This window comes from Pan paniscus, chromosome 5, assembly GCF_029289425.2.
Source record: "Pan paniscus chromosome 5, NHGRI_mPanPan1-v2.0_pri, whole genome shotgun sequence".
In the NCBI taxonomy this organism is placed as follows: Eukaryota; Metazoa; Chordata; class Mammalia; order Primates; family Hominidae; genus Pan; species Pan paniscus.
The window spans coordinates 90,114,759-90,127,004 of NC_073254.2; the positions used below are offsets into that span (position 1 = coordinate 90,114,759).

General features: G+C 39.2%; 1 protein-coding gene across 1 annotated transcript in view; it reads left to right on the forward strand.

The window, feature by feature from the left end:
• The window catches only part of COL19A1 (collagen type XIX alpha 1 chain), a 342,117-nt gene that overhangs the window by 253,470 nt on the left and 76,401 nt on the right, over positions 1-12,246 (forward strand). The window contains exons 19-20 of the mRNA XM_055113849.2: positions 3,344-3,385; positions 10,840-10,902. Coding sequence (XP_054969824.1) covers positions 3,344-3,385; positions 10,840-10,902 — 105 coding nt within the window. The remainder of the gene's footprint in view (positions 1-3,343; positions 3,386-10,839; positions 10,903-12,246) is intronic.

Sequence of the window (12,246 nt, forward strand, 5' to 3'; positions counted from 1 at the left end):
CTCCAAAGGCACTAGGGAGGAATATCTTCCAGGTCTCTCTCCTAGCCTCTGGTGGTTCCTTGGCCATCTTCACTTCAAACTATAGCAATAGCGATCTGAATGGGTACCTCTGTATATTTTGTTGTCTAAATATTTCTGTACCTTTTAAGTTTTCTATCAGCACATGTATTTTTAATCAGAAAAATAACCTTAATGGAAAAACCACATGATTAGAGATTACTGGCTCATTTGCCCAACAGATATTTATTGAATGCCAGGGGAGGCTTTCATGAATGGCATTTCGTAATAGTTGAGACCTGATTAATGACTAGTTTCTGGCCAGACAAAAAGGTGAGGGCAAAGAGTGGTGATCTGGAGGCTGAGATGGGAATGACCTTGGTCAGTTTAGGGAGCTGAAAAAAGACCATGACAGCTGAAACTTCTGAGGAAGAAGAGTGGCCAACATGATGCTGGAGAGGGAAATGAGTTCAGGTCATGCAGAGATTTGAAGGTGATATTAAAGTTTTGAGAAATGGAGGCCAGAATGTCTTTTGAAGGTATTTCTCTGATCTTATGTAGAGAATATGTGTGTCAGGAAAGCAAGAGTGGATTGTAAAAGGCCAGTTAGAGACTCACTGCAATCCTGGCAAGACATGATGGTGGGCTGCCTGGGTATAGGCAGGTTGACTCTGTCTCTTAAGAGAAAACATTTGGGGAGACAGAGTCAACCAAACTGGATGACTGATCATGTACAAGGAATAAGGATGAGGGTGATTATATTAGTCTGTTTTCATGCTGCTGATAAAGACATACCCTAGACTGGGCAATTTAGAAAAGGAAAACGTTTCATGGACTCACAATTCCATGTAGCTGGGGAGGCCTCATAATCATGGTGGAAGGTGAAAGGCACGTCTAACATGGTGGCAGACATCAGAAGAGTTTGTGCAGGGAAACTTCCCTTTATAAAAGCATCAGATCTCATGAGACTTATTCACTATCATGAGAATAGCACAGGAAAGACCCACACCCATGATTCAATTACTTCCCACTGGGTCCCTCCCACAACACGTGGGAATTGTGGGAGCTACAATTCTAGATGAGATTTGGGTGGGGACACAGCCGAATCAAGTGGTATTGAGAATGACACTCAGAGAGGAAGAGTTCAGGTTTTCTTTCTTTCCTTAATTGTTTTCAATTGTAGAATGGAATTCCTGCTCAATTTAACAAGAAAAACTCCAGAGATACATTAGAAAAAACTGATTCTTTTTCTCCCATTTCTGTACTAAACAATGTTAGCAGCGTGATGTAACTCTATTTTGTTCTCTCATATATGTGTATTTGTTGCATTTTTTGTTTCAGTTTTAAACTTGTTGACTATGAATTGCTTCTAGAATTTACAAGTACATACATCAAGTGGAAAATTAGATATATGGGTCTAAAATTCCTAAGGGAAGTATATGCTGGGTTTATAAATTTGGCTGTGTAAATATTACCTAAGCCACAAAGGTAAATAAGAGTGCTGGGGAGAAAGTGTTGAGTCACAAAGAAGAAAATCCTGAGGAAATCCAACCTCTAACAGATGAGGGAAGAAGAAGTCACAGAGATAGGAAGAAACCAGGAGAGTAAGCTATCATACAAGCCAAGAGAGTGACAAGTGTAGCAAGAAGGTCAACTACTGAAGAGTCCATTAGAGTAAGCAGCAAAGATATTATTATTAACATTAGAGGGCCACATCAGTGGACTGATCGGGGCCAGTGTCAAATACATATGTGTTTAGGAGTAAACAGGAGTTACATAAGTGGTGTCAAATAAAAAATTGCACCTGACAAAGTTAAACAGGCAAGGAAGACATTATTCAAGTCTATTGCAATAGGAGAGAGAAGGCAGACTTAGTCTGAGCTCAATTCCACTGAAACAAAGTTCAGGAGAGTTTTTAAGTATTGAATGTAAGAAAGAGAACACACTTCCTTGTGTTTGCTAATTGGCTTTACCCAAAGGAAGAGTAAACTTTCTCATATCTTTGCGACAGGAAGAAGGTTTACAACTTGGCACAAGGCTGAAGTTAGGCTCCTACCCTCCCACAGAGCCTGGAAGATAGTGGCACTATCTTCTCCATGATTACATTTTAAAGGGATGGCTCCCAGGTCCTTGAGAAAGACGTTCCCAGATTGTAAAACTAACAGGAGGCTTTTAGAAAGATTTACATCTCAAAGGGATAGTGAAAGAACTTACAAACACAGATTTTCTAAAGCGATTGATCTAGAAAAAGAGAGGCCAGGGTATGGAATTAGGAACAAGCCTGTCCAAAGTTGATTCCAGCTGAGGGAAACATTAAGGCTGTCTTGGTCAGTGGATGCAAAAAGCACTAACTACCCTTTTGAGAAAATTGTCCAGAAATGGGAGGAAAGAGAGTAACTTAAGGGAAATGTGTGCTGGGGAACTGTATGCTCTTTGTGTGTTAAGTTTAAAGAAGGTAGAATAGGTAGGTAGTCAGAGAGAGAAAGAGAAGTGTTGAAGAAATTGGCCAATTTTAGCTACATTTTACTTAACTTTACCAAATTGGCCAATTTCACCTGATAGCAATAGGTAACATTAATAAGGAAAATCTCCTAAGAAGGCAGAGGGCATGGGAATCAGAGGATTTATAGAGGAAACAGCCATGATAAGAGATGAGACAGCTCATTAACTACACCCAGATGTGCATGCACATGGGTTGGTACATTCATTGGCAGGAATTAGAAGTGGTGACTGAAGCCTGGCGCAGTGGCTTATGCCTGCAATCCCAGCTCTTAGGGAGGCAGCGGCAGGAGGACAGCTTGAGCCCAGGAGTTCAAGACCTGCCTGGGCAATATAGTGAGACACATTCTCCTCAAAAAGGAAAAAAATAAAATAAAAAAAGTGGTGCCTGAGAACTTGCATTTTTTTCAGTGTAGTTACAGGCAAGGTCACTTGCCCAAGGACTGTAGAGTCTAATGCAGTGGTCTGAGAACAATAAAGAAGACTTGAGAGTAGGGAGAGCAGATCAGAGATGCTCAGATACATGGAGAGGCCAGTTGAAGTGGCCAGATGTGGATTTGGAGTAGTGAGTATTTATCCCCAGAGGTGTGATGTTTCTCCAGAAGCAATCTCCTTAAGAAGTCACAAAGAAGATGCATGGGGTGTCCAAAGCTGGAATTATTTAGAAGAATATTTAACAGGAATATTTAACAACAGGCGAGAGAGACAAAGATGTCTGCACAAATGACCTAGTATCCATAAAAAGTGGTTACAGAACTATTATCTGACTGCTTATACTGTTACAGATTGAATGTGTTAAAAATTCGTGGATTTTTCTTTTGTATTTTAAATTGTTTTTCACCCCTAGGGAAATGATGAACATGAAGCTGGAGGCCTGAAAGGAGACAAGGTAATCAGATTTTTTTTTTTTTTTAGATGGAGTCTTGCTCTGTTGCCCAGGCTGGAGTGCAGTGGCACAATCTCGGCTCACTATAACCTCCACCTCCCAGGTTCAAGTGATTCTCCTGCCTCAGCCTCCCAAGTAGCTGGGATTACAGGCACGTGCCACCACTCCTGGCTAATTTTTGTATTTTTAGTAGAGACAGAGTTTCACCATGTTGGCCAGGCTGGTCTTGGACTCCTGACCTCAGGTGATCCACCTGCCTCAGCCTCCCAAAGTTATGGGATTACAGGCTTGAGCCACTGCACCCGGCAGTAATCAGATTTTCAAAGTGAATAGAAGGGCCCAGTATTTTATACGGACTTACACATTCCCATGTAGGGGGCAGCCCCCTGGCAGCAGTTGGGTTGCATCTCTGGGAGGGTGTCCAGCCTGCAGTGGGCAGGGGCCTCCGCCTGCCTCCTGACCAGGCAGCAGGATTCGAATCTGCTTCAGGGTCCAGCAAGCACTGCTGAGTAGCAGTTGGCTATAAGAAAGAGAACATATCAAGGGGAAATTACTGTAATAAGATAAATGAAATCAGGACACAAGACTTGTTTTGTAATTAAATGTGAATCTGTGTAGGTGGCAAAAACAATCTGAAGACCCCTTTGGCAAAATGCCTCAAGCCCAGGCTCACTATTTTGTGTTTTCCTAATTACCAAAACATAAGCTGCCCTGGCAGCCATTTTTGGTGGGGTTTTATACTGTCCAGTAGTGGTTTAACCAAATAATTATTTCAAAATAGTTTTAAAATTAAGACACTGATAAATTTCCGTTGCATTCCCCTTGTCATTCGCAGGTTTAATTATCATAGCTGTAAAGATGACAGATTCACTTCCCCATTCAATAAGATGTTTCACTCCTGTTTGATTCTGAAATTGTAATGACCTTGGATTCCATATGAATGTGCCATTGTCAGAAAAAAAATGCACATTAAATCTACAGGCAGAGATGAGTAGTTTGAAAATACTCTGAGGGAATGTGGCCTGTGAGTGCTACTTTCATTCATTCACCTGTAAAATTTCTCTAGATTGAGGGCAGGGGATTTTGACATGAATCCAAGAAAATATGACTTCTGTGTCTTATAAATCAGTGCAACCAATCCATTCGAAAAGTCGTACACCCATCACCAGAAGTTACTGCTAAAAGATAGTCTCACCAGAAACTAGGAGCTTCTTATAGATTGATGATTGAAAATGAAATTTTCTGCTAAATAAATAAATAAAGGCTTGACATTCTGAAAAAGACATCCAAAAATTGATTATACAGCAATGATAAGTCATTTGTGTGAGTTAGATTTTATTGCTAGTACATTAACATTATTTCCTGTAACCTAATAGCTAACAGAAACCATACGCCACCATAACCAACGCATTACATTTTAAGCAATGACTTCTGGACATATGCAGGCTAAGGGGAAAAAAAAGGAAAAGAAAGCCACAAAGCTTGTCACATAGGACAGCTGAGCAAAGAAGAGTGTTGTGACTTTTAAAGTATTTAAATGATGATTCATTTCTTGAAACAAAACAGCTGGCTGCTGTTTTGCTGTGTTCATTAGGAAACATATGTTACTTAGACATTCTTAAGACCTCACTGATGAGAAATTTGATTCTGTAAAACAGGTGTGTTTCAAACTCTAAGGACCTTTTCTATTGCTCAAAATCTTTTCTAATTGCTTCAGAATCTTAAGTAGAATTAGGAAAAGCCAGTGGCATAACTGTTCCCTCCTCTCACTCAAATAAATAACATAGAAGAGTCTACAGGGAACTTGATGCAGTACATGATATAAAGAGACACATAAAAAAACTTTTAAAAAGCATGACTAACAGGAAATTGCCAATAAACAATGCATAAAATAAACAAAAATTACAGGTGGTAGCTCGCACCTGTAATCACAGCACTTTGGGAGGCCAAGGCAGGAAGACCTTTGAGCCCAGAATTTAGACCGGCCTGGACAATATAGTGATACCCCATCCCTACAAAAATTAAAAATATTAGCTGGGCATGCTGGCAAACACCTGTGGTCCCAGCTTCCCAGGGAGGCTGAGGCAAGAGGATCACTTGGAGCCAGGAGGTAGAGGCTGCAGTCAGCTATAATCACACCACTGCACTCCAACCTGAGCAACAGAGCAAGACCTTGTCTCAAAACAACCAACCAAACACAAACATGAGCATAGCAGTTGCTGGAAGAGTGAAATCAACTCTACCTATGCAAGTCTACTTAGTATCTCTTCTGAATCAATACATTAGTTTTTTAAATTATAATGTAATTTAATGTAATGTAAGTCACCACAGTGAAAATGTAAAGCTCCATCAAGCTGTTCTCACAGATCTCTGTTGCACCTGTGGCGAACCCCAGTGCTTCTGAATCCTGGCTGCACATTGGAATCACGTGGAAAGCTTTGACAAAATACCCACACTCAGGCTCCATCCACAGAGACTCCGATTTGGGGTAGGGGTCTTATCTCTATTTAGAAGTGTTTCAGATGACTCTAATACACAACCAGGGCTAAGAACCACTGAGTAATAGGAAGAGCATGAGCTTTGGGACAAAAAGTTGATTGTGGCATTAACAGCTAGGTCACCTTGGGAAGGCCACTTCATTTCTCTAAGCATGCATTTCCTCATTCACACCATGGGCAGAATTGTATCTACACAAAGAGTTGATAGAAGGATTAAAATTAAATAAGAGGAAGTTACTCAAAAGCACAATAACTAAAACACATATAAAGCCCTCACTAAAGATTTGTTCTTTTCTATTCACCCATCTCAATCTTTCCTTCCTCTCATGAGGTCTCATTTAGCACTTTTGAGGATTAATTGTTGTTCTCATTCTTAGCACCTGGTCTTGCTCATCTTTGTATCTCCCACCATAATTTTGACAAAGAGAGGACTCAGTTTGTGCTGTAGAATAAAATATTTAACCAGAAGAATAATTAAACACATAAGTGATTCACCATTCCTTTATAATATGCTACTTCTCAATGCACTGACCAGCAAAATAGAATTACTAAAAGAGCCAACCCTTTGGAACCCGACACTACAATGAAGCACCAGGAGAAGCACAAATAGCACTGGAATATACACACCAATCACCCCTGGTTTAGCAGCCACATCCTGTATCAAGAACACTACGATACAGGGAGAACCACGACTTGCAGTAAATGGCCATGGAGACCATCCACATGAGCAGTCTACCAGTGTGGAAATGAATGATCCCTGCTCTGTGGCTTGACTGAGACTGACAGGATGTGGTGAAGGGATAATGTACTTGCAAGTTACTTGAGGAGAACTGCTGCTTTATAGAGACAGTAGAACAAAATATCAGAATATCTTAGCACTCCTGAGAAAATAGCAGGTGTCTTGTGAGGAAGACTGTCAGGGAAAAGGTGGAGTCACTACAGCACCAAGCTAATAGCATCGAAAGTGTCAAACTGGAGGAGAGTCTTTCCTAATGCAAAGTAACTTCATCATTTGTGTTTCGACTCATCTCTACAGTGATAAATCACTGAACATTCAATTTAAATAAAAAATACAAACCCATATGTGTCTAAGGTTCAGGTAGAAAATGCTTTTGCTTGCAGAATTTTATGAGGAAAGAGGTCTCTAAGATTTCATTCCAGCCCAATGTCATCCAACGACTATGTGGAAAGATGAACTGCAACCCCTTTTTTGTCCTGCCCCTGTTTACCTGTAGAGCAGCTATGAATATACTTACTTTTATTTCACCATGTACATTCGCCTCCCCTTCCCCTTTGATATTGGCAGATTTGATTTTTACAAGCAATTGCTAGACTCCTTCTCAGCTTTCTACTTTTATTTTATTAGGCAAGTCTAACTAGTAGGCATATTTTTCCTTCACACCTATACAATGGAGACTGTAGCACCTACCAGATGGGTAACACGAAGGTCACTCTGTACACCCTAATGCCTATACAAGGCTAATTGTTTATTTTCTCTATCAAACCAACAACAATTTGTTCCTAAATGTATCCCCCAACTTCTCCCTTGCCTTACCTTGAATATAATTTACTATGTCTAGGAAAAAAATGGCTTCTCTTATAATGTGGTAAGAATAAGACTGAGGATACACAGGATGTTTAGATACTACCATAGAAAAAAACAATACTTATGTAGCTTCCTCTGAATTAGGAAAAAGCCTGTATCCAGCACACTAAACTTTAAATTTGATGGATACTGCTTCAAAAGGCATACTGAATATTTAAATTAAGAATGTGAGTGAATTCAGAGAAAAAATAAGCTACGTATATATAGGTGGTATGTAGACATAGCAAATATTACACAGTTGGGATGCGGATGACTGAACTTTGGGAAACACTGCTGTAGAATATTTGTACTGACAGGTCTGCAAGTTGGCTTCTTATCCATTTGGTTCCTTGGCTCTCCAACAGGGCCTTACTATTACTAGCTGAAAGCCTAATGGTATAAATAATTAGTACTGAGGTGAGTCATAAAAGCAAACACTTCTTTCCTAGTATCAACTCTCACAGCACAAAATACTTCTATGACCAAATACGTGAATTTTTCACACACAGCAAGCAAGCAATCAGTTTTGCAACAGACACCAGCTGATTGTCTTCTAATTCCATTCAATTCTGACACTGTTTACCTGGTGGTAGCAACAGATCCCACAGATTGAGGGCTCAATCCCACAATACTGCCTTCCACTTCATATGCCAATCGAAAGCCCCGTGTTGTTTTATCTGTGCTTTTGACCAACTGGCTGTAAATCGGGGTCCTTATGACCCCGTCCGCGGCACTAATTTGCTGGAATGGCTCACAGAACTCAGGGAGATATTTACTTACGCTCACCAGTTTATTGTAAAGGATGTTACAAAGTTTACAGATGAAGAACTGCATAAGGCAAGGTACGTGGGAAGGGGTGCCAAGGTTCCAAGCTTCCATGCCCTCCCTGGTCATGCCACCCTCCAGGAACCTCTAAACTTCAGCTCTACAGAAGCTCTCTGAACCCAGTCCTTGTGGTTTTTATGGAAGTTTCATTATGTAGGCGTGATTGATTAAATCATTTGTCATTGGGACCAAGTTAACCTTCAGTCTCTCTCCCCTCCCCAGAGGTTGCAGGTGAGGCTGAAAAGACTGTAATCAAGCCTTGGTCCTTCTGGTGACCAGCCCAATCCTGAAGCAACCTAGGGGCTGCCAGCTACCAGTCAACTCATTAACATACAAAAAGACACTTATTGCTTTGGGGATTCCAAGGATTCTACGAGTTGTATGCCAGGAAACTGGGACGAAGACCAAATATGTATTTTACAATATTGTTATCAAGCAGATGGGCTCACTGCCCACTGTGCACCGAAGCCAATAACTATGGCACCAGCTTTTCATAAAAGAAAGATTGTATTGCAAAATCAGTCAGCAAAGAGACAGGAATTGGGCTTAAATTGGCCTCCTGGATTTGGGGATTGGGGCAAGTTTTAAGGGATCAGAGGGCAAGGGACGGGATTTAGGGATGTTAGTTTGGCAGAATCTGATTGGACAGCTTCAAATTTGACCATTTATGGTAAGGTATGTTGAGGCAGATTTTTGCCCTGGATATTCCAGGCTAATGGACTTCCATGCTTCTGAAAGAGTTCAGGTTCTGGTCATGTCCCGGTCTTCTTGGTTCCACCCAAGGGGAGGAATTGTTGGTTCCAGCTGTTGTTACAAGTCAAAGCTTTTTCTGTTATGTGTGCCTAGGCTGCATGACTTGCAGTTTTGGGCTCTGTTATACCTTAAAGGTAACTTGACATTTTGTTATCAACAGAGTAGGCCCTGTTTGGGCTGGTTCCACAGTTATACTATCACATGAGGTTTTAAAATTTTAGTAAAATTAAGATTAAATTTAACAAAACATATTCCATAAATCTAGAAGACTAATTAATACAAACATGATCTTGTCTATCCATTACAGAAAATCACAAGACATGGATTAGGATATACATATAAAAATAAGCCGAAGATTTTAGGGCTGTAGTAAATTTATACTTGAAGCACTTTTTGGTAGCTGTTTGAGACTTCAAAATGAACAATTAGGCATATCCACAGGGGTCAGGATTAGAGATATTCACTGCAGCCTTGTTTATAACAGAGAAAAGCTGATTACAACCGAAGTGCCCGTCGGTGGGGCTGAGATAAATGCTGGTTTATTAACATGTTAGAATGCTACTCATCTGTTATAATGAATGAATGAGATCATATGTATCAATAGAGATGGATATTAAAAACAATGCTGAGTGGAAAAAACAAGTCGTATGTTATTTATGAGATAAAGCTATTTATGGAATTTGTTTCAAATATTCAATAATATATTGTTTATAATTCCACATATGCAGTAAAAGTACAATAATATAAACTGAAAATATAAATACTAAATTCTTGAGAGTGGCTCCCTCTGGGTGGAAATAGGAAATATAGGGGATTTCTTCTTTGTAAATTTTTTAATTTCTTTCATTTTGGGTACCTGGTACATGAAGGCTTGGTGTATTCTACTTTATTATGTTTTCTGTATTTATTCTTTTGAAGTAAAAAAATAGGCTAGGTAGGCAAAAATGGTATATGCTCAGAAATGTAATGGTGAACATCATTTTGCAAAAATGCTCTTGAGGTTAAGGAAAAAAAATCGGCATTACATATCTTCTAGAGACTATGTTTAATTTAAGAATTGTGTAGGTATTCAGAGATCTTGGTAAACACCAAAAGGATGCACAATGCTGAGACTCCTCTGAAGTCTCATTAGTGATATAACTCCTTTCTTTAAGTATTACTTCTCAAATTATATTTTCCAAAAACACTCTTTATATGTCACATACAGATCTCTCTTCAAGGTTTTTGACCAGAACCTCTTAGACATTTCTAAGCTACTGCTGTCACCACATCTACAAGAATGCCTTATTTGCCCACAGCCAATCATCTAAGTAGCATTATAAACCCTGGAAACAGCTGAGAGACTCATTTTGCTTCATATAACTACTGACTCTGCCCACCTAAACAAAGAAAAAAGTGCCTGAAATAAAATGAGTCTGGATTATTGTGCCAGTTAAACAGTCTGGTGTCTTTGAGATCACACACAAAAAAATTGGTTTTGGCACACCAGAACAAAATTATAATTTTTCTCTTCTAGATATTCTTTCCTGGAAAAATAATTAACTTTGTTTCACATTACATTTAAGTATCATAATGAAATATATGGATTTCTAAAAGACATAAAGCCATTGTGAAGTACTGACAAACACATTATCATAAAAATAGCCTAAGTAGATTCAGAACTTTGCATTGTCTGTTGGATGCTAATAGATAAATTGTATAGTTAGCAGGAGAGCAAGCAATCATTCTGTATCTGACAGTCACAATAATGCTTCTCTAACCATCTGCAAAATCTCTCTTCTGCTTTGTCTTGAAAGGGTGAAACTGGACTACCAGGATTTCCAGGGTCTGTTGGCCCTAAAGGACAAAAAGGAGAACCTGTAAGTATTTTAGCTTTGAGGACAGAGGAAGAATATCTAAAAAACTGGATTAAAAATACGTTTCCAAATCAGCCCCAATTCCACGTGCCTTGGTTGATCCTGTCATGGGAAACAACAGATCAGATCTTCAAGCAAGTACTAGCTACGCTATGCACTAAGTCTCTTACATGTATTTACACACTTAATCCATAAAAAGTTTCCATAAGGTCATCTATTGTCACCTGCATACTTCAAATGATGAAAGTAAGGCATAAAGAGGTTAAAAAACTTTGCCCAAAGTCACACAGTACTAAGCATTGGAGCTGTGAATCACACCTAGGTGAGTTGATTCTAGAACCTAAAGTTTAAAATCACAAAGCTCCTCTGGTATAACTAAACACTGCAGCTAAAATAATAAAATCAATGTATCAAAAGACTAGTACAAATTTATCCAAAAGAAATTGGAAACAATCTTTCTGCTCAAACAACTGTTCTCAGTGTACCTTCTGAAGTTATTTTTCTTTCTTGATTTTTGTATGATCAAAGTGGCTTCCCAACCACTTTTTGGTATTACTGTGGCCAGTTTCTTTCAAAATGTAGTTCTTTTTGTGGGGAAAAAGAGAAAAACCCTACAGTATCATTTATATTCAAATAGGACCACCTAAAGTGATTAGAGAAATCATAGGTACAAAAAATGACTTGTTTTAATGCTTCTTTTAAAAAAGCAGTTTTCAAGAATCAGTGAGAATCAGGCTTAACAAATGTTTCATCTTTGTTTAAAGAAAAGTAATACATCTTATTAAACCACTCTACCCCTTTCTTTACGAGAGTGAATAAAGGATATTGGTTTATCAGGGGATAAAACATGAAGAGGTCACTAAATTGCCTGCGTGACAAACAGGAACATTATTTAAAGTATTCAGTGTTACAAAGCCAAATTTTCCCTATGCTTCAGCTTTAAAAAATTAACAATGACAGTAATTTTTGCAGCTTTAGAATCAGTCTGTGGCCTATGTACCCCAGTTCTTCTACCTTCGGGAGTCGTGCTTGCCCTTAGTATTCAGTTCAAGCCTTCTTATACAACTACAGGATTTGGCAGTCTTTAATGAGGTTCTCCAATTGAGTGTTTGCAATAATGTCTGGAAAATCTCATGTCTCAGAAATTCAGCCTGGTGCATGCCCCTGGTACCTGCCAGCTCTCTAGGTGCTCCACACTTGGAGGTTCCTCTTACCATCTCTTAACGGCTTCTCTAGGTCTCCACTGTCTTCCCTCCAAACCTGAACACTGACACCAACCTTCTCTTAATTTCCACATGATGCATGGAGGACCCTGCAGTAAGATTTATAAAAATTTTACTGGAAAAT